Here is a 22,216-nt window from a genome sequence, read left to right on the forward strand (position 1 = left end):
ACAGTCTCGTTTATTTTTGTATTTTTATAGCACCATTTTATTAGAAGTTTGCAATACACATCATGATATAAGATATATTTATGGTTACATGTGAGCATTCAGATTGTGTGTACATCTTATTGAGTGCTTTCGTGACATTGCACTGTTAAGTAGAAGTATTTAATACGTAAGCTAATAGTCCATGACATCATTGTAACCACAATTTGTTCAGAGCAGCACATCTCATATCTCAGCATATCTTCATTTTCTTACCCCAACACCCACCCTCGCCATCCCACCTGCAACTCTTCCCTCCCTACTAACTGGTAACCACCAACTTAGCCGCTTTATTCCAACTTGTGTCACCGGGACAGGCCCTTAAGGTTCAATCAAGGTAATGTTGATCTAGTGTGTCCCTGGGCGGGGGGGGGGGAGGGAGGAAGGGAGCCAAATGGCATCCAAGAGAGTAGCCGAGTGGCCGGTGGGGGGGAAGGGAGGGAGAAGGAGGGGGGGGGGGTGGAGACACCAACAGTCTCATGATGAAATGGTTACAATGCCCTCTGCATTGTTATCTGATTTACAGTTCATGCTACAAGATTACAGGCACACTTGCCACCGCCCAGGGCCAGCCAGTAGACACCTGCCATCTCTGGTGGCTTCACCTTTACGACTAAATACTCCTGCTGTATTATGGGTCCCTAGTACTCTACAAGTTGTTCCTCTCCATGAACCAGCCTCTTCAGGTGAGGAGGGGGAATTGCATGACATGGCCTCGGAATTGGACGATTACAGAATGTCATCGCCTGCCTCACCAACACCCCCTCCAGTAGATTCCCCACTTGAGGATATTGGGGTATTTCGCAACTTGTTGGAGCGTGCAGCGAAACAATTTGCTATACCTATGCCATCCAAATAAGCTGACTGCTTTTTATACGATTTTAAAGAGCCTTTTCCAAAGACAGTTAGAACTATTCCCATTATAGATTATATTTGGGATGAAGGTATTAGGATCATGAAGAACCCAGCCTCAGTACCAGTGGTACTGCCACGTCTGGATAAGAAATATAAGACCACAGATGATGCCCCAGCGTGCCTCACAGGTCATCCAAAGCCAGACTCTGTGGTAATGCAGGCTGCTCAACTATGCTCCAAAAATCCTGCGGCGCATTTATCTGCACCCCCGGACAGAGAAGGCAGACGTCTGGATTCCATTGGCAAATAGTTCTCTGCGATGTCTGCGCTAACAGTTAAGGCTGCAAATTCCCTGGCGATTCTAGGGCGCTACGATCGCCAAATGTGGTCAGACATTGCCTCATATATCGACCGGCTGCCAGAAGATTTGTAGGAAGAAGCAAAAAAGATTCTGCACGAAGAAGAGAGGGCATCCAATGAGATAATTGATTCAGCTGTGGATGTCACTGACAGGATTAACGCAACTGGCTGGAGCTGCAGTATTGCGCAGACAGGGATGGCTCAAAGCCACCTCATTTCGTCCAGAGGTTCAAAATAAGATATTGGATCTCCCATATGATGGGGAAGCTCTTTTCGGTAGCCATGTGGAAGAGGCCCTCAAAACCATCAAGGCAGACATAGATACTGCCAAGTCATTGAGGACGCTGCAATTCAGAAAAGTTCCTTTTCGAGGTTCTAGGGGAAGAGGACAGCCTTCCTACAGAGGGGGTATCAGCAATACTGCCACCCAACATACTCTTCGACACCTCAGTCATACCGGCCTCAGTACCAGCAGAGGCAGCCGCCCCAATCATCCTACATCTTACCAAATAGAGGGAAAACACAATGAGCTGGCAAGGATGCTGGCCGTCGACAATGATAAACCACAGGCTCTGGCTCCATCTCTCCTTCCTTCACGTTTATGTCCAACTCATCCTACCCGCCTAGGAGGCAATATCTCCCACTGCCTCCATCAATGGCAGTCCATTACTACGGACCAGTGGATCCTTTGCCTAGTACAATTCAGACACACTCTAGAGTTTACCAGAAACCACCTACAACCCCTCCTCAAATCTCCGCCCACAGGCATCTCAAAGCACTTCAGAAGGAGGTCAGAAACATGCTTCAGAAAGGAGCAATAGAAAAGGTCCCATTATCCAGCAGGGGCACTGGTTTCTATTCCCGTTTGTTCATGGTCAGAAAGAAGTGAAAGCAGTGGAGACCGAGTTTGGACCTCCGAAACCTAAATCTGTACTTAAGGAAACAATTGTTCCGAATGATAACATTGCAAGAGGTGCTGAAGCTCCTACATCAATGAGATTTTATGACAACCTTAGACCTCCAGGATGCCTACTTCCACATTCCTATTTATCCAAAACACACAAAATACCTGAGATTTGTGGTAGCTGGATGCCACTACCAATTCAGAGTCCTTCCCTTTGGCCTGAAGTCGGCTCCCAGGATTTTTACCAAGTGCTTGGCTCCAGTCGTAGCATTTCTCAGACAACAGCAACATCAAGTCTTTCCATCTCTGGACGACTGGCTGATCAAAGCTCCGTCCGAAGCAGCAGCAATAAAATCCACAAAAGTCTGCACTACTCTTTTCAAGAGATTGGGTCTTACGATCAATCTACAATCTACAAAAATCCAATCAAATTCAGTTTTAAAAAATTGTCTTCCTAGGAGCTCATTTAGACACAGTCTCCTTAAAGGCAAGTCCTGCGGAAGAGCATAAACAGCATCTTCTCAATTTGGCAAATTCCATCAAAAGAAAAGTCTCCTTCGGTCTGACTTTACAAATCCCTTTTGGGAATGATGTTGTCGTGCATACCACTAGTTATTTTCTGCCGTCTCAAGATGCTCCCAATTCAAGAAGGGCTGGACAAGCAGTGAGTCCAATCAAGAGGATCCTTCGACATCGTCCGCGCAACTCCACGCCTGGTAAAAGCCCTAGGGTGGCGAATAGACAAGAACCATCTGTCAGTGGGGTTTCTCTTGCAACGAGTAGCTGCTCCACTAGTGGTTACGACGGATGCGTCCTTAGAGGAATGGGGAGCTTACCTCGAGGAACTCCAAGTAAGTTGTAAGTGGAATCAAACTCAAACTCAATCCCACATAAACGTGCTAGAACTGAAAGCGGTGCATCTAGCTTTACAGGCATTTCATTCCAGAATTCGCAACTTATCTTAGTCTGGACGGACAATACCACTACGATGCACTACGTCAACAAGCAAGGCGGCACAAAGTCATTCCATCTCTCCAGAGAGGCTCCGGTTTTATGGGAATGGGCCATAGCTCAAGGAATCCGCTTGTAGGCAGAGCATGTTCTGGGACGTCAGAACACGATTGCTGACACTCCAAACAGGTTGACAACATTGTGTCCGAATAGCCGATTCACTATCAAACGCTATAGGACATATTTTGGATCTGGGACAAGCCGGAATTGGACCGGTTTGCAACTCGCCAGAACCGCAAATGCGGGTACTATGAAGTTGGCATCCCCAACAGGGGTCATGGGGGGGAATGCCTTTTCAATTGCATGGTCCAACATCTTTGCCTATGCCTTTCCTCCCATTCATCTTCTCCCAAGAGTTCTGATGCAGATAAGAACCGTACCATGCAAGTTGATACTCCTCGCTCCGGCGTGGCCATGCCAACAGTGGTGCACAGAACTGCTTCTTCTATTGCAGGTCCCACACCGTCGACTACCAGTATTTCCCAATCTTCAGACCATGAACCAGGGCCAGATACTTCACCCAGATCTTAAGAGCTTGCATTTGTCTGCATGCCTCCTGAATACAATGAATTCCAACACCTGAACATTTCTAGTGAGTGCAGAGATGTACTAGCCAGGGCGCGGGCGGATAGTACCAACAAGACTTACCACCTCAAATGGAGGCGTTTCTGCATCTGGTGTCATCAAGAGAACATAAACCCACTGTCATCTTCTCCTTAACAAATCTTACCTTACCTCTTACTGCTCGCAAGATTGGGCTTGGCTCATAGTTCGATAAAGGTTAATTTAGCGGCCATTTCCCAATATAGAAGATCACCTTCTTCTCCACCTCTTTGGTCCTGTAGAGTTATAAGAGAATTTCTCAAAGGACTGTTTCGAATGTTTCCTCCGGTAAGACCTTCACCTCCAACATGGCAATTGAACACTGTCCTCTCGCAGTTAATGAAACCCCTGTTCAAACCAATTCATCCAGCAGATATAAAGTTCTGGTCTTGGAAATTGGCTCTGCTCCTTGCCTTGACATCTGCTAGAAGGGTCAGTGAGATTCAGGCTTTGTAATAGAGGAACCCTTTTTGCAATTTAAAACGGATGGAGTTCTGCTATGCACAAATCCGAAGTTCATTCCCAAGGTTCCCTCTGATTTCCACCTGAACGAACTGGTGGTACTTAAAACTTTCTTCCCAAATCCAACGACATTGGCAGAGAGGGCTCTGCAGTCACTGGATGTCAGGCCTTGCTGGAAATTTTATCTACATACCACGGAACCTTTCTGCATGACATCTCAATTGTTTGTTGCATACAGTGCAACAAGGAAAGGTTTTCCGCTCTCCAAACATAGTATATCTAGATGGATTGCGAGTGCCATAAAATGTTGTCATCACAAAGCAGGAAGACCTCTATCCGCAAGAGTCCAAACCCATTCCACAAGGGCGGTGTCGATGTCTGCAGCTTTATTTGCCGGAGTATCGCTTCCAGACATTTACAGGGCTGTAACGTGGAAGAATAGACACTTATTCACCCAACACTACTGCCTGGACTGAGCAATACTAAATGACACAGCAGATGGTCAAGCAGTACTTCGTCTCATGTTCCATTAAGGTGAGCCACCCCTGTCTACCCTCTTACCTCTTCTTCTGTATCACATTTCCACATGTTTTACAGTTTACCATGCTGCAGTTTACGGGAGTTTTGTATTAATGAGGTCTATTATTATCATCTAGTATAATATTTGATGAATACTTGAAAGTCTTACTGATATATATGTTTTGGTTAAGCTCTAAAGTCTATGGTAAATATGCTGCCAACTGCTTGCTATTCTGATTCAAGTATGTGAATCTATGAAAGTTCCAATACTGGAGTAAGAAACAAGTTACTTACATGTAACTATAGTTCTCGAGTATTGGAAGCTTTCATAGATTCACATGCGACTCACCCTCTTCCCCATGGCATAATTGGGTTGGCACTTGTGCTCGAAAATCTGAGGTGCTGACCTTCTCTCTGGAGAGTTCTAGTGGGTGACTGGATGCTGATTGGTTGAAGCAGAACTTTGCTTCTATTTTAATAATGACCATGATAGGTTAAATAACTGAGAGGCCTAGGCCTTTCTAGTCCATACCTATCAGTGTACTATTACTTCTACTTAGTCTACTACTACTATTTTTTGTTGTAAAACTTTTTATTGGTCTTTCCATACCATTTAGAACAATCTGTGACATTACTTACATTATGAATCATTTCACAAGTAGCTGCAGTTACTTTCCACATCAAATACAGCATTACAATAATGTGCGAATACATTATCTCGGTTCTCCGAGTCAGTGCTATATCCAGGACTTCATCATTGCCCACTCGTTTCCCAGATATTCCCTCAACCGGCCTATTCACTGAGTTCTGAATCTGAGTTCTCCCTAGGGGGCTCGCATATATCCCCTCGATAACTGTTCCATTTCCCCCACATCTGTGTCCATTTCTTGGGGCACCCTCTGTGGATATACACCGCCTTTTCCGCAATCATGACGGTATCCATGTCTCCGCACCATTGGGGGAGGGTAGGGGTCTGTCTGGATCCCCACCTCTGCGCTATATTTCGTTTTTCCACCAGCATGCCTATGGTTACCCACGTTTGCATTTACTACTACTATTTTTAAATACCGGGGACTCCCATCATGATGACGAGTAATGATTCAAGCATGTGAATTTATGAAAGCTTCCAATACTGGAGAACTATAGTTACAGGTAAGTAACTTGTTTCTTCCTGCATGAAGATACTCCAGCTCGCAGTGGTCTAGCATCCCTTGCGAGGTGTCCAACTCGAGACCAAGACTGGGTCCCACAGTGTCTCACTTCAGGTAAAGCTGTTGACTTTATCCTAGAGGGATTCTTGGCTTAACACCTACATACATGCTAGGTACACTTAGGGACATCTAGTTAGGGAAGCATCATAGGAGTACGTATTTTATTATCATGTATTTTATATACTTAACTGTATTCATGGTTCTAGCAAGATGGTAGAGTAGAATGACGAATGTTCAATAAATGTTTTTTGAAAAACATCTATCTTTTATCCTGAGTATCTCTCTGAGACAAAGTGAGCACGATTGACTGAGCGAAAAGTATTGCACTGTTTCCATGGTCCTGAGGGATCAGGGTTGTCATGTTCCATAGTTGCCAAGAACTATTCTCTCCTTGGTAAGAGGAGTTTCTAGTGGCACTGTGAGCTAGCTGTTATACAGGCCAACATACCCGCAGTGTATGTTGTCTAAACTTGAAGATCCTATATAGGTTTTACAGGAACTACACAACAATATTTTGAAGAGTGTTGTCTGGAGGTTCTGAAGACATGCTGTGGTTCTATTGCTGAACAGATATAGAATCATGGTGCAGCAAATGTGTCTCGAAGAAGATGTTTGGAGAGATGATTGCATAGGATAGGGTATGCTTAGTATTAGGGGGGGTGGGTGATACTGTAAGGTTATGAAGGTTATTTCTCTTTTGGCAAGGGTTGACATAGAGCTGGCACCCTTGTTGAAAGAGTGTAAGGGTTAATCAAAGTATCTTCTGTTACCCAAGAAAAGGGGACAACTTCATTTAAGTTTGAAATCTCTTCTTCAAATCAGAGAAATTCAAGATTCTAATAATTCAGCAGTCATTACAAGCACTGCAGGAGCAGAAGTGGCTAGTGTCTCTAGACTCACAGATGCTTACTTCCACATTCCCATCTACCAACTGTTCAAACATTACTTTAGTATCGAGGAATGATCATTATCAATTTGCAGCTCTGCATTTTGGTCTGAAGTCAGCTCCTAGAGTTTTTACCAGAGTGATGACAGTAGTGGTGTCTCATCTCCACCATCTGGAGTATTTTCTCTTTCTGCATGTGAATGACTCTCTCCTTAGGGCAATGTCACGTCCTCCACTCAAGGAAACTTTACGAAATACAATCCTTCTTTTGTGCTTCTTGGGTTTCAGACTGAATGTGAAAGTGTTGTGTTTGGTTCCACCTCACGTCCTCCCGTTCTTAGTGGTGGCATAGCAAGGGGAGGGGGAAGGGGGTGTCTGCCCGGGCGGCATGAGCTTTGGGGCAGTGGTGTCACGCCCCAACCCACCCAGGGACCATCGCCAGACCCCCCACCTCACCTGTAGTCGTCGTGGGGCAGCAAAAGCTCGACTGTCACGGGTGACAAAAGGTCTAGCTACGCCACTAGTTCTTAGGTGCAGTTCTGGATACCTTTCATTTAAATGTTTTTGCTCTACATGACAGGTGGTTGAATACATTGAACACGGTTGTGAAGTTCACAGCATCAGCACATCATACAGCAAGGGAACATCTGAGGCTATTGGGGCTGAAGACTTCCTGCATTAGTCTAGAATTCTGTGCGATATTAAATATGTGATAAAAAGCCGATGTCATATCCACAATGATTCCTGGCTAGTATTCAAGTGAAGAGTCTCAAGGTGCTGAATTATCAACCAGTAACTTACATAACCCTCTGAACTTAATGACACGCTTTGGGCTTTTCAACTGTAGCAAAAACACTTCGTAGAAAGGGATCACAATTGAACGTTTTTAAAAATTAACATTAGAACATGACTGATTATATTGCAAGTTAATTAGAATTGGTTAATTGTGTCTTATTAGGTGATGCTGGAGTTAGCACGGCTGTACTTGATACGGGAAGACATGGAGTCTTGTAATGAACAATGTACAGTTCTCCTTCAGTATGACCAAAGCAAAGATGATGCTTCAATGGTAAGATGTGCAAGTCAAAATATTTAAAAAAACAAACAAAAAAATGTACCCCCTTGTGCCGCGGCCGCCTCCCTCTCTCTGCCTTCGTTCCTGAAGATTCCGGAAGCACACAGGCTCCCCAAAGCCAATCACAATGCTGCATTGCAGCGTTGTGATTGGTCTCAGCGCTGTGGATCAGCGCTCAAACGGGGACTAGGGGTCTGGGCATGTTCTCCACCAGGCTGTGTAATGCAGCCTGGTGTGGAAATGCAAAGTGCGCATGACTGTTTGGTCAGTCCAGGACAGCGGCCAAGCAGTCATGGGCACTTGGTGTGTGCAAATACGTGAAACGTGCATTTTCTTTAATAAAATTTACAGGTGTCAAGCACTCTTGTGCCATTACAATTTTGTAGTTATTTTCACCAGGTCCGCAGTGCAAAAAAGCTTGTGCTGACTAGCTAGTACAAACTAACGTTTTGCATTTGCTAGTGCACGTGTCAATTTTGCACCTTTCAGTTGGTGTCGGTCAGTGTTCCGGTGAACCCTGGGGGTCCGTGACTGCTTAGGAAAGTAGATAATAAATTAATAAAGTGTATATAAATAAAGAAGCAACATATAGAATTGGAAAATGTTAAACTTTCTAAGTATTAAGGAGTTTGAAATTGGAGACTAAAACTTAAGTCAATATCCTCAGATTGTGTCATGGGAGCAGTGCAAGTGCATCAAACAGGAAATATTATGGCTCATGAGTGGCCTCAATTGAATTTAGAAAAGCTTCAACCTTCCCATTAATATTTAGATTTTTATTAAAGATTTGTTTATGAATTAAATAAAATATTGAATCTTTTGTATCTTGTTTGTTGAATGCTTGTTTTTGCATTTTTTTACCTCCGTCTCCCTGTGTTGATCAATCACAACAAACTACTTTATATTTAATGTAAATTTTATATGCTGTTGAGGGAACGTTATTTATTGCCCTTTCTTGTGGAGGCAAACATTTGCTACTGTAGATCGGCTTTCACTTATCTGCAAACTTTGCCCACCTTTAAGATCTGTATTCTTGCTGCTGTATAACTTGAACGTGCCATAAAGCAGAGGACCACCAATTTTTATGTGATGTTTTATGGACCTTATTTGTCTGCATGATTTTTTTAAATGATTATTTATTATTAGAGCACTGTATACTGATGTTTTATACAAGTCTTGTGATTGCTTTTATACTTTTATGGTCTAACTAGACCGAATAAAGTTATTTGAATTGAACTGATTCAGTGGGGCTGCCCGGTTCCAGTAATGATTAAGTTGGGGTCCACAGAAGTCAAAAGGTTAAGAACCGCTGGTGTAGGTAATGGAGCAAAATATCATCAGTGCCTAATTGCCTGGGACAGGGGAAATCTGTATAATCCATCCCCTAACTTTCTACCTTTGTCCTGAACAAGAAGCACAAAAGAACTATCTATTGACCTCAAAGCTGTGTGGCCTGGCTAAGAACGAGGCCTGGGCGAAATTTAAATGAGGCTGGCATAATTCGTTTAATTTTGGGGGTATTGCCTTACACCAAATTCCTGAAACTTTGCCACAACATGTAATTACGCTGCCGTTTGCAGCAAAGCTAAAGCACAGGACAGCAGGAACAATGCAAACAACCAGAACACAAGTTGCTATTGTGTTCGCTTTTGTTGCTCAAAAGTGTTCTCTAATCTAAAAAGATGCAAGGATACATTTCATGCTAAAATCTAGAGCTAAAAAACGGATTTGCATAATGCATCATTCCACGAGTTTCCATGTAATTTGCCCGAAATTTCGCATAATTACATTAAAGCAAATTACGTGAATTGCACACCCCTAGTAAGAAGCCTTCATAACGTCATAAAGGACTTAGCCTATGAAACTCACTGCGTGGCTCAGTACTGCACGTGGAATAGAAGCTTATGCTTGACAAATTCCTAAATCTAGCTAGACTAACTGAAATCTGTAATCAGCTCACAGACGCCATAATTGTAATTTATAATTCCCTTGTTACTACTATCTACTGTTAAGTAGTACTGTCTTTAATTAGTGTTATTACCCACTTTCGTGGTACTTATTGTATCAACCTTTAAAAGTATGAAGAGCTGTGTTGATGTCGGCTACATTTTAGCCTTAAAGATTCTTACAGTTTTTCAAAGGAAGAATATTGACCCACTGAGCTATCACACTGGCTGTTTCTGTGGTTTGCAAATTGGCAAAAGTGTATTACAATTATTTACAGTTATTGTCCAAAGGCGAAGTGTGTGGGGCTTACATCCTACTGCACTTTCGTTCGTCAAAAATTCGTCCTCCTTCTCTTTATCTCCCCTGACGCTCTTTCTTTTTTTGGAGAAAAACAAACTGGGAGTGGAGGGTCCACGGGAAGTTTTAAGACCAGCGCGGATAGATTCCCCAAACAAACCTGCTACTAAACACAAAATAAACACGGGTCCAATGGGCTAAAATAGCACCAAAAAGGGGGACACAAGCGAAGACACCTAATCACTAATGAAGGAGTCCTTTAGTTAGGACGAAATCCCATCACCCACCAAGGTGGCATGCTTCATCATCTGGGATTTCTCCTCTTAGCGGAGACACCTAGCGCCGCCAAGGGTTACAACCCTCTCATTGTGAGGTAGGAGCTCAGGGATGTTTTTGATTGCTATTCTTACAAAGGATGTACTGAATTCCTCCAGATGTGAAACACTAGAATAGTTAGGTGATGGGCGCAGTGCAAATAAACTTAAACAAGTTGTGTGTGATGCTAAAACTAACTACTAGGGGCGAAAAAACTTTATTGGTTCACTCCTAGTGTCGGGATTAAAAACAGTGCATGTGCAGTATAAAAATATTAACTGCGTATGTCCAATAAAACAGGTCTACATATTTCGGCCAGTGTTAGATTTGGGGGTCTCTAGTTGGCTATGGTTTGCACCTTTGTCCAAATAGGGACCCTTGAGTCTAGTCAGGGTAAGGGGCTGCACTCCTAAAATAACCCCTGCTCACCCCCTTGGTAGCTTGGCACGAACAGGCAGGCTTATCTCAGAGGCAGTGTGTAAAGCATTTCTGAACACATACGGTAATACAGTGAAAACACTACAAATGGACACCACACCAGTTTAGAAGAATAAGTAATCTTTACTAGACTTAACACAAGACCAAACGACAAAAATCTACAATACTGTAATCAAAAATAGACTTTAAAATGGTAGGAAATAGCTCAGTTCACTTTAGATTGCAAATGCAACACTTTACTTCAAAGTACCTTGGATGCGTAATGCAAAACAAACAAAAGGGTCGCAGGGAAGGTGATGCATCAGTTCCTTACTGCTGCGCAGGGGAGTTTATGCTCACATCCTTACTGTGTGGGGAGGTGATGCGTCGGTTTCTTACTGCTCTCCGGTACAATGCGACAAGATGGCGCCTTGGTTACGATGCGACAACGTAGATGCGATGCGTGCACACCCGACGGCCGTGCGGCGATTCGGTGATCTTCTGAGCTGCGACACGCCCTGCGACGTGCTTCTCCGGTGATGCGATGGCGACCTCTGCGGCGGCGGCGCGCTTCTCCGGTGATGCGACGTGCTTTGGTGATGCGATGGTGACAGCGGCAGCACGCATACTCGGCGTTGCGACGGCAACTACTGAGGCGGCGACAAGCTTCGAGTCGCGCTTCCAGCTCCCAGCAACACGCAGTCCCTCAGAAGGCCCAGCACAACAGCAGGCACTTCAATTCCCAGTAAGGGAATTCAGGGGGAGCTGGTGGTGAAGTCTTGTATCCCTGAGACTTTAGGCAGGAGGCAAGCTCAAAGATCAAGCCCTTGGAGATCTTCTACAAGATGATGAAAAGCACACTCAGTCCTCTTCTCCTTTCTTTGGCAATGAAGCAACCACTGCAGGCCAAACACACAGCACAGGGGCAGTCTCCTCCTTCAGCTTCCTGGTTCTTCTCCTCAGTAAAGGTTCATCTTGATTCCCAGAAGTGATCTAAAGTTCTGGGATCTGGGTCCCCCTTTTTATATCCACAAATCCATTGTCTCTGAAGGCAGAGTACCTAGTCCAAACCAGTTCTGGGAGCATTCTGCCAGTGCACAACTTCTTCCTTTGTCAGTGTGGGACAGGGTCATCAGACGCACCCCAGCAGATGGAGCCAGCATTGTGGAAGGCAAGCACAGCCCTATTCAGGCCCAGGTGCTACTCCTCCCACCACTCCTCATGCAGATAGGTCTATTCAGCCTTGTGCTGACTCACCCTGTCTCCTGGAGCACCCCCGCCCCTGTCACTCCCAAACCAGACATGGAATACACAACCTAGCAGAGGCGGGCTTGGATGGTTAGGCAAGAAAAAAACCTACTTTCTAAAAGTGGTATTCTCAAACACAGAATGTTAAAACCAACTTCTCTAAAATATGTATTTTATCATTTTGAGTTCAGGCATACTAAATTAGTTTTTCTGCCATGTTCCCTGGGTCAGTTATGATTATAAGGTGTTATAATCAAACTACCCATTCTGGCCTATGGGGACAGGTAGCCTTGCAATAGTGAAAAATGAAAATGGCTGTAATTCACTATCAGGACATGCCACACACACCAGGGCATGTCCTACCTTTTACATACAATGCACCCTGCCCTTGGCCTACCTTAGGGGTGGCTAACATGCAGAAAAGGGAAGGTTTAGGGACTGGCAAGTGGATGCACTTACCAAGTCAACAGGGCAGCAATTGCACTGAACAGCAGTGGCACAGTGCCCAAAGCATCTAGACCAGCAAAACATGTACCAAAAAAACAGGAGGCAATAGCAGAAAATGGAAGGGAGACCCACGTCAATGGTGCCAGGTCTAACAGCCGGTATGACCCCAGTGGTGGTGTGGCCTTTCTCAGGACCTATATGTCAAATGCTACTGCTACCTCCAGTCACAGCTCTTTAATCGTCCGGGGTATCAACGGATAGAGTGGTGCCTCCCGTCCTGAGCTGTTACCAGGTGAGGTGAGGCCTCTTACTCGTAATCAACGGATTACCACCAGTATATAGTTATTCACCAAAAGTGAGACTACTGGTGTTGTAGGTTGTATCTGTTCTATATTACACCTAAAAGTATTATCTTTATTAATTTTTCATTGTATCACTTTTTGGAACACAGTAGCATTTGACATCTAGGTCCTGAGGAAGGCCACGACACCACAGGGGTCATACTGGCCGAAACATGTAGACCTATTTATTGGACATACGCAGTTAATATTTTTATACTGCACATGCACTGTTTTTAATCTTGACAGTAGGAGTGAACCAATAACGTTTTTTCGCCCCTAGTAGTTTGTTTTAGCATCACATACATCACTTGGTTAAGTTTCTTTGCACTGCGCCAATCACCTAACTATTCTAGTGTTTCACATCTGGATGATTTTAGTACATCCTTTGTAAGAGTAGCAATCAAAAACATCCCTGAGCTCCTCCCTCAGAGTGAGGGGGGTTGTAGCCCTTGGCCAAGCTAGATGTCTCCGCTAGGAGGAGAAATCACACATGATTAAGCATGCCACCTCAGTGGGTGATGGGATTTCGTCCTAACTAAAGGACTCCATCAGTGATTAGGTGTCTTTGTTGTGTGTTGCCCTTTTTGATGCTATTTTCGCCTATTACACCTGTGGATATTTTGTGTTTAGTAACTTTATTTTTTCCCTTTCCCAAAATCAGTTACCAAGGACTCCTACATAGAAAATAGCATTGACATTTTACCATCAAAAAGGAGAACCTGAGACAGTTCGTCCTTTGTCAGGTAGTTTAGGTATTACTGTGTTCTTATTAACAAATAACAAGTATTGGAAAGATAATAGTCATGGCTTTATTTTGCTAACACTTAGCGTTAGCACATTAGATTGATACACATGAGAGGGAGCCATCATGAGCGGATAGGGAGGGCCATAGTTGTAAAGTAGTCACTCTTACATTTCAATACAATCCCTAAAGAGATGGTGGAAGGATGCATCTAAACAGCCAATAGCCTTAGGTGAAATATGATTAGTTCATGGGGCTGAGGCAAGATGTGATTGAGAAATTCTCAAGTCGATGGCTGAAAAGGCTAGTCAAAGAAAGCCAATGGTTGAAAGCAATGGACCAAAAAAGCCAACTCTATGTAAGCGGGTGTCTACTAGCTCTCGCGGCTGCCAGAAAATGACAACACCTGTGATATAAAATTCACATAAAAATGTACACAAACTTACCTAATAAGGCTAGAGCAAGACTGCCTGTGGGGGTATTAGGTCTGACAAGCGATCTGTATACTTTGTTGGATTTTATTTTCAATTGTATTCTATTCTGTATTAAAAAACGCCTAAATTCACACTATTTTAAAGTTTGTTGGAAATGAACGGGAGGTATATCTACTGGACACGTGGTGGTATTTTTGTAACGTGAGAACACATCATAGCCTTCTATGCACATGGTGTGTTCAAACACACTGACGTGATGTACACATTTTCATGTATATGAATAACAAAAGAATGACTGTGAACGAGAGACAGTAACTTCTGCTGTCTCTCGTTCTACATGCATTTGGTACACTTATGTGAAAAATAATTTACATTTTCAGTCAGGGCTCGGGATCTTACATTGATTTTTTTCTTATCTCGTTTAATCTCTTAGTTGACTTATAAACTGAGACATCCAGCTGTGCTATAGGCGCTCTGACCTCTCATCTCCTCCCAGCCAGGGTCCTTAAGTACAAAAAAACTGGCACAGGATACTGAAGTGATTTTCATTAAGTGAGCAATTACAGAAAGCTCACAGGCCATCTCTTATTACTCGAACTGAGGGCTAGATGTAAGAAGCCTTTTTGTGGTCACAAACGGCCTAATTTGCAGAATCGGGCCATTTGTGAATGCAAGAACGCATTTTCAAATGTACAATGTCCTAATTGCAATTCGGTAACCTGTTACCGAATTGTAGTTTGGTTTTGCGAATCGGTATTTGGAAGGGGCATGTTTAGGGCATACCTTCCAAATACCAATTCGCATTGGTATGAATGTTTTGCGACCGAAAGCGGTCACAAAACCTTTGCAATTTACTGCCAACTCAAAGTTGGTAGTAATCCATTCGCAAATTGGAAGGGGTCCCCAAGGGATGCCTTTCCCTTAAAGAATGGAGGAATTTTTTTTTGAGTAGGCAGCGGTCCAAGGTACCAATGCCTACTCTTAAAAAATAAAACTTAAACGTTTCATTTTTGTATTTTTCAACACATCCCGTTTTCCTTTAAGGAAAATAGTCTGTGTTTTTTTTAAACTTGGTTTATTTAAAAGCAGTCACAGACATGGTGGTCTGCTGAGCTCAGCAGGCCACCATCGCTGTGATGGCAGCGAATCATAGTGGGTCACAAATTTTGACCTACCTCATTAATATTCATGAGGTAGGTCTATTTGCGACCCACTATGAATCGCTATGTAAGAAAAGGGGGCTAAATAGCCCCTTTGTACATTAGTGGTAGCAATTACTGAATAGCGATTTGCAAAACATCGCTATATGGTAATCACTATTAGTATTGTTCATACATCTAGCCCATAAAGATGAGAAGCCTTTCCATTATATTCAAGAACCTCCTTTTTTTTTTTTTTTTGTTCAGTACATTTTTATTGATTTTCTTTTTAGGTCTATTCTAGGGACCGCTTAAAATGTCTTACAGCCTCATATATTAAAACTGTCATACATTTTTTAAAACATGCATGCTTTTATATGTATATAAATAAAGGGTCTTTGGGACAGCCCTCTTTTAAATACACCTGTCTTCTCTTAAATAACATTCATGTTCCATTAAAATGACATGTGATGGTTAATTTTCATTTTGAATTCAAACTGTTTAATCCGATTGCATGGCCATCACATTTAGGGTGCACTTCATTTTAATTTCTTGGCATACGCAGTAAATTAAAAATGTTATCGTCGTACCAAGTTGCCAAGGCATGTCCTATTAGAGGAAGAAAGGTGATTAATAACAGTTAAATTAATAATATTCAACTTTATGAAAATGTCTATTTTCTTTTAGATGATTGCAGATATTATGTTTCGGAAACAGGAATATGAAAATGCCATACAGCTTTACCAACAAATATTGCAAAAGGCACCAGGTACCTTTCAGTTTCTGTTTGTAATCCCACTTTTCCTAAAGTTGGACATTTGTAATAAACTGGGTAACTCGTCAGAGCTTTTGAAATAAAGTCATCATTATAATACACAGAGAGGGGCAATGGGTCAGCCCCTTTAACCATTGCTTGCTGGAAGTGTCAGCACATTTTACAGACTGCAGCACTCTGTTGGAACAGTCAGCCATGACATAAGGTGTTTTGCTTGTTTACTAGCCTGCAAGCAAGCCAGAGGTGTCAGTCACAAGAGACACTTTGAAACAACTACCTAAATAAGTGACTGCACCCCAGTGCTTGTGCCTACACTCTGAACCCAGTACACCTGTCTGTCCGTAGACCTTGCTCAAATCAAATGTAAACCAATGAAAAGTCAAAATATTAGCTGTTTTTACTCTTGGACTTTAATGAAATAGAATATTAGAATATATGCAAAATCGATTCTGTTTTATGCATAATGACACTGGCATTTGTGACAAGTTAAGTAATTTTACAAGCATTGCAAGGGAGGTTTTACAAAATGATGATTCGTACCAAGACTACATATGAATGGGGATACTATCTGACTTCCTACAAAATATGTGCCAGCTTGCTTTGCATATGGCCATATCTGAACTGGGGTGGCAGAGTGGGCTAAAGAACGGTGATGGATCAAACCCAGATCTGTGGACTGGGTGTGAGTGTTTGATTGGTTGTGATGCTCCGTCCATCACCACCCCCTTTTGTACCGCTTTGTTCGCCATAAGTTGTCAGGGTATGCTCAGACGTGAGTCCCTTGCTCACTTTGCCACTGGATTCAAGCAAGCCTGGGTGAAGACGGCTGAAATGCCAGAAAACGGTCCTAGAAAGCTTGTTTCCGGTCCAGGGAAGGCATGGCTTGGCAGTTCGGGCTGGACTGTTCCCATGAGGCACAGGGTCAGACTGATTTGCATATGGCCATGTCTGAACATGCGTTGGCAGAGTGGGCTAAAGAACGGTGATGGATCAAACCCAGATCTGTGGACTGGGTGTGAGTGTTTGATTGGTTCTGATGCTCCGTCCATCACCACCCCCTTTTGTACAGCTTGCTTGAGTATGCACCGGATAACGTTGCAGAATAAATCAGGAAACGTAGACAGATTGTGGAGGCAATATATGTGAACTCAGTTTAGAGTTACTCCAGAGTTCTGCACAAGAAAATATTGTTAATTGTTTGCTTTGACAAAGTCTCCAATATAGAATTTCACACTAATGACGTTTCATGTTGTCCTTTGCTGCAACATTATCTATAACGTTCTCGATGGAGCATACAATATTTCAAACATCCTGCCCCATCGCTCTAATTGGAACTTTTAATTGTTCAACCCAGGACTTCTATGCATTTGCAAAATTTGGTTTGATTGAGATCAATGGGTCTGAGAAACATTTTTAAACATTCTACCCCTCCATTTTCTTCTAGAAATGTTTTTTATTCACAAAATTCGGTTCCTGTTTTAAATTGGTGTTGTAATAATTTGCAGCATTCTGCTCCAATCCACTCAATGGGTTTGTATTAATTTCTAACATTCTGCACCATTGTTTTCATTGTAATGGTGACAACTTGCAACATTCTTTCCACCCAATGGATCTTGTACTTATTTGCAAAAGTATGCCCCCAAGTTCTCACAGTGGCCTGCAAACATTTGCATCACTCTGCTCCCGTAAATTTCAACGGAGCTTGTAATACATGTGCAAAATGTCTTTATTTCTTATAATGTATAGTTTTGCATCATTCTTTCCCCATTGTTCTCGCTGTAGCTTGTAAACATTTTGCAACATCTCGTTCTTGTTGTCAAGAATGGTGCACCTGCCTTGCTACACAGCACTTCCAATGGTGTCTCTACAAAAAGGGGCGCCTAGTGCCCATGGTTGTCAATTGTGACCCTTAGCCCAGATCTTAGTGTTTTCTGCAAGTTTTCTTCTGGCGTATAGAGTTACGGGTCATCTCACAATAATCAGTTGCTGCTTCACGTGTCCAAGCATTATACATTGAGCTTCAAGTGCCCGGTGTTTCCATGTAACTGCCCTTGTGACCATTGCATCCAGTGCCTAGAGTTCTAAATGGGATAATAGCTCCTTGTAGGAGAGTAGGATCTGCACTTATGTTGCCCCCACTTTTTTTCTGATGTATACACTGGTTTCTGGCTATAGTCTGGCTGTGTCCATGCTAATCAGGGCCCCAGTCTCTCTGTTCTCTCTAAACGACTTGGTGTGCATATTAGATGCACTAGTGATTGGATACTGTGGTACCTTATGAGCCCCTAGTATATGGTACTTTAGGTACCTAGGGCATAGGCACTTCACAGGCCTACCAGGGGCTGCAGCATGCATTATGCCGCCCCTGGGAAGCAGACTCAATCTGACACCACAGGCCTGCTACTGCAGCCTGTGTGAGGTAGTGTTCGCACTCCTCACTGAGGTATAGGTTTCTATATCTCACCATACACACACATATAAACCTATCAGCCACCCCTATGGCAGGCCCTATCAACCCTGAGGGCAGGGTGCTTGGTTTACAATGTGAGGGGATGCCTCTGCATGAGCAGGGCCCCTCTGCAGCTACCAGAGTCTATTCTCTATGGCTGTTTGTGGATGCGGTTAAACCATATACTCTTAAGTGCATTAAAATGCTGAACTTTGGAATGACTGCATCAAAACATGTTGTGTTTGGTGTCAAACAATTTGGAATCATACCCCCACATCAGTCCATGATGTGGGAGCATGATCCCACCCTTCTAGAGGAGACGACATGTAAAACGACAGAAATCTGAAAGAGCCCTGACATCAAAAAATGGATGCCACCAGCACAGACACTGGGCTGCCCTCCTTCTGCTGACTGAAACTCGCAGTGGAGGAAGCCCAACAAAAGACCTCCTGTCACAGGGAGGTGTCACCACCTTCCAGACAGGATTTAGTGTATTGGGGCTGGGTGGGTGCACTCCTAGAGTGCTTTGAAGTCCTGCACTGGGGGAGCAGTAGGCTCCTCTGTGCATATGCCAGCTCAAACCGGTTCAGGGGCTACCTGCCCCTGCTCTGGCGCAAAACTGGACAAAGGGAAGTGGGTGTAACTACCCCCTCCCCTCACCCTCCTAGAGGAGTGGTCATAGAGCTAGTCCCTCCCCTATCTTCAGTATAAGATAGCAAACTTTGCCATTGCAAAACAGATAACCCTGGACGACGCTCTACAAAGAAGAATCCTGGCCCTTCGATGTTCCACTACCTTTGGAAGACAGAATAATCTCCCTTGGAGTCAAGGAGTGACTCCCCTGCTTGGCAGGCACCAAAAACCTTAATAAACGGTCGCAAACTTTCCCGCTCCCGCCGGAGTTCGAAGTCCCTGCAGCCCAGGAAGTGGATTTCCTGACTTCTCGACAGCCATTGTGAGTCCCCAGCAGAGCTGTGGCGAGTGGACCCCACGAGTGACAAGGAACAGCAATACCCGGGGACCGTGCACTATTGTCAAGTGCAACCCCTTCACGACGTTCTACGAACTTGTGCATTGGACCATCTGTGGCCCAAGCCTCCAGCAGGTTTTGCAGTGAAAATCAGAGGCCTACCCCGTCCCGAGTGACCGTGGGCTCCTGTGAATCATTTCCTGAAGAGGCGTCTTCGCGATCGCTTGCCCGTTGGCTTGTGGATCCCCCGAAGACTTTATCAACTCAAAGGGCTCCCCTGGTTGCTCCAGGCCTGCCCTCACTTACCCTCACTGGGTGAGTCCCTCAGACCTTGCTGGTCTGCACCATCGACTTTCTTCACTCTACACGAGACTTGCAGTTGCCAAGGCTTGTTGGCTCCAATCCGGTTGCCGACACCGCAGTCAGCTGCAGACGTCGTGGGACACTCCGAATCCAGCTGCTGGTCATCGTCGAACTCTCCTGGACCTCGTGAGTGAAGAGTCAAAACACCATCGGCGACCTGAAATCACCCGACATTTGTGGTCATCCATCTTCCTGGCCACCGGTCACTGGCAAGTGACTTTGAACACTGTCCCTTCAATTTTCAGGTCATCTGCAACTTGAATTCACCCTTGGATTCCACCGGACACTTCTTCAGTCGACGCAAGCAGCAAGTCTTCTTTGGTCTCCATAGAAAACAGCGACGCGACCCGACACCAAAAGACACCTATGCACCCGGCTTCCCTTGGTGAAGTAACTCGTGCACTCCGGTGCCCTAGTGTGCTGGCCCTCGAATTACTTACCTTTTAAGTGGCTTTCTTGTAGACTTCCTCGAAGTACCCTAAAACTTTAAAAATCAAACCGCGACTTGCTCCATTATAATCAATAGGGAACCCGCGGCTGTGTTCACACACTGCACGCGTCTCCCGTGGGCCTGTTACTTACCTGCTAACACTGCAGTAGTGAAGCCCCAGTGATGCCCTAGGCCTTGTCATTTTGCAAGTCGACATTCTTATACCATTTTTTAGTATATGGTCTTGTACGCCCCTAGGGCTCCAGCCATATTTGTGCTTAATTTATTGAGAAACGTTGAATTTTGAATGTTTATCTGGCTTCGAATCTCAAAGAGATTAGTCAAGTGTGTCTAGAAATAAATACATATATATTTGATATATATACACCTGTGTGGTGCCCTTTCATTTGGTAATTCAAGAGATTATAAGGTAAAACAAGCTGCTTTACATTCCTCTGAGACTTAGCCTGAAGGCTGCTCTCCACAGCTACCACTAGGATAGCTTTCTTTAAAAGGTTGTCTTAAACCTATCTACCATTAGAGTCGAATTGGACTGGTGCAAGGTGGCCACTATAACTAGTGATCAGCATATGCCAGGCCAACTTCTCACACTCCTGTATCATAGCTCCTTGTGTGTGCTATTGGTGTCCATAGCTTCCAGTTTGCGGCCAGTGCTCCTACTGCTCTTTAGTGCCCAGTGCTCGTATTGTGCTGCCAGGGCAAATCGGTTCCTCTAATGCACTGCTATTGGGCAGAGCGCCTATTATTTTCCGTTAAAGTTCAGTGCACTGGTTTCATTTTGTTTTAGGTCTTGCAGAGGGAGCTTTATTTGGCAATCATATCTTCCGAAATCGATGCATAATAACATATGGGGATATGAATAATAGGTCAGCCCTACTCCGTTAGTGCTTTTTTAAAGAAAATCATATTTGAATCAGCCCACACAACATTCATATTTGGAACAGTTTGTCAGAGCGTATGAAGTTCTGCCTGTTTACTGTAGAATTTGGAAAAACAAACGAGTCCATCTCTGTGATCACAACTAATGGGGAAGATGTTTACACCGTGGTCCAAATCCGGCTGTGCTGTCACTGCCCATGTGGGCTTTTGTGCACTGTCTGCAGACCCTGTGTGACACACCATTAGGAACAGAGCCACAAGCATCTACTGAAGCTGCAGACGTCATGTCATTCTGGTATACAACTCTGCAACGTTGCACTTGCTGAGACATTTATGGTTCTCATAACAACTACCAAAGTCTAATGCGGCAACAGGTCCTAAATGAGTGGCCATCTTGGAACGGAAATGTCCCCAATGCATCGCCTCACCTGGACTGTTCCCATGAGGCACAGGGTCAGACTGATTTGCATATGGCCATGTCTGAACTGGGGTGGCAGAGTGGGCTAAAGAACGGTGATGGATCAAACCCAGATCAGTTGACTGGGGGTGAGTGCTTGCAATGTTTAACACTCCGTCCATCATTTCCTTTGATTTTGCTTTGATCGCCTCACCTTTGACATCATTGAAAAGATTATGGGTGCCACTGCCAGCATTAGTGGAATAAACAGCAATCCTCTCTGCGCTCTTAGGGGGCCTGGTATTCAGTTTCTGAGGCCTTCGTATAACATTGTGCCATCTGGTCAAGCAGGACAGTGGTCTACAGTTAAGGTCGTCTGTTTTATGCTGCACTCCAGAGTGAAGTTTGGAATGTAGGTGTACACCCTGCCAGTTACAGTATGGTCCTCTTGATGAAAAGACAATGCTTTTGGGTTAATAAATTGTCAAACTCGTCTGCCAGGCACAGCCCGTCTATATGCGTGGAGGAGCCAGCGGAGCAAAGGTCAGCCTGATAGACACTCTTCAGATGTTCAGGTCAGATAACTAGGCACAGTACATGCCCTAAATGTGCAGGCGCCTGAGCTGAACTTTTCAGGACTGAAGATTTCACAGCCCTGTGGGCGTGACCTCCTCAGCCCGGCA

The 22,216-nt window shown here is 44.1% G+C and overlaps 1 protein-coding gene across 1 annotated transcript in view; it reads left to right on the forward strand.

Annotated features, from left to right (window-relative positions):
• Positions 1–22,216, forward strand: part of LOC146789712 (tetratricopeptide repeat protein 21B-like) — a 459,544-nt gene that overhangs the window by 238,667 nt on the left and 198,661 nt on the right. The window contains exons 16-17 of the mRNA XM_085631181.1: positions 7,806–7,916; positions 15,937–16,018. Coding sequence (XP_085487307.1) covers positions 7,806–7,916; positions 15,937–16,018 — 193 coding nt within the window. The remainder of the gene's footprint in view (positions 1–7,805; positions 7,917–15,936; positions 16,019–22,216) is intronic.

Source organism: Triturus cristatus, chromosome 10 (genome assembly GCF_964204655.1).
Source record: "Triturus cristatus chromosome 10, aTriCri1.1, whole genome shotgun sequence".
NCBI lineage: Eukaryota > Metazoa > Chordata > Amphibia > Caudata > Salamandridae > Triturus > Triturus cristatus.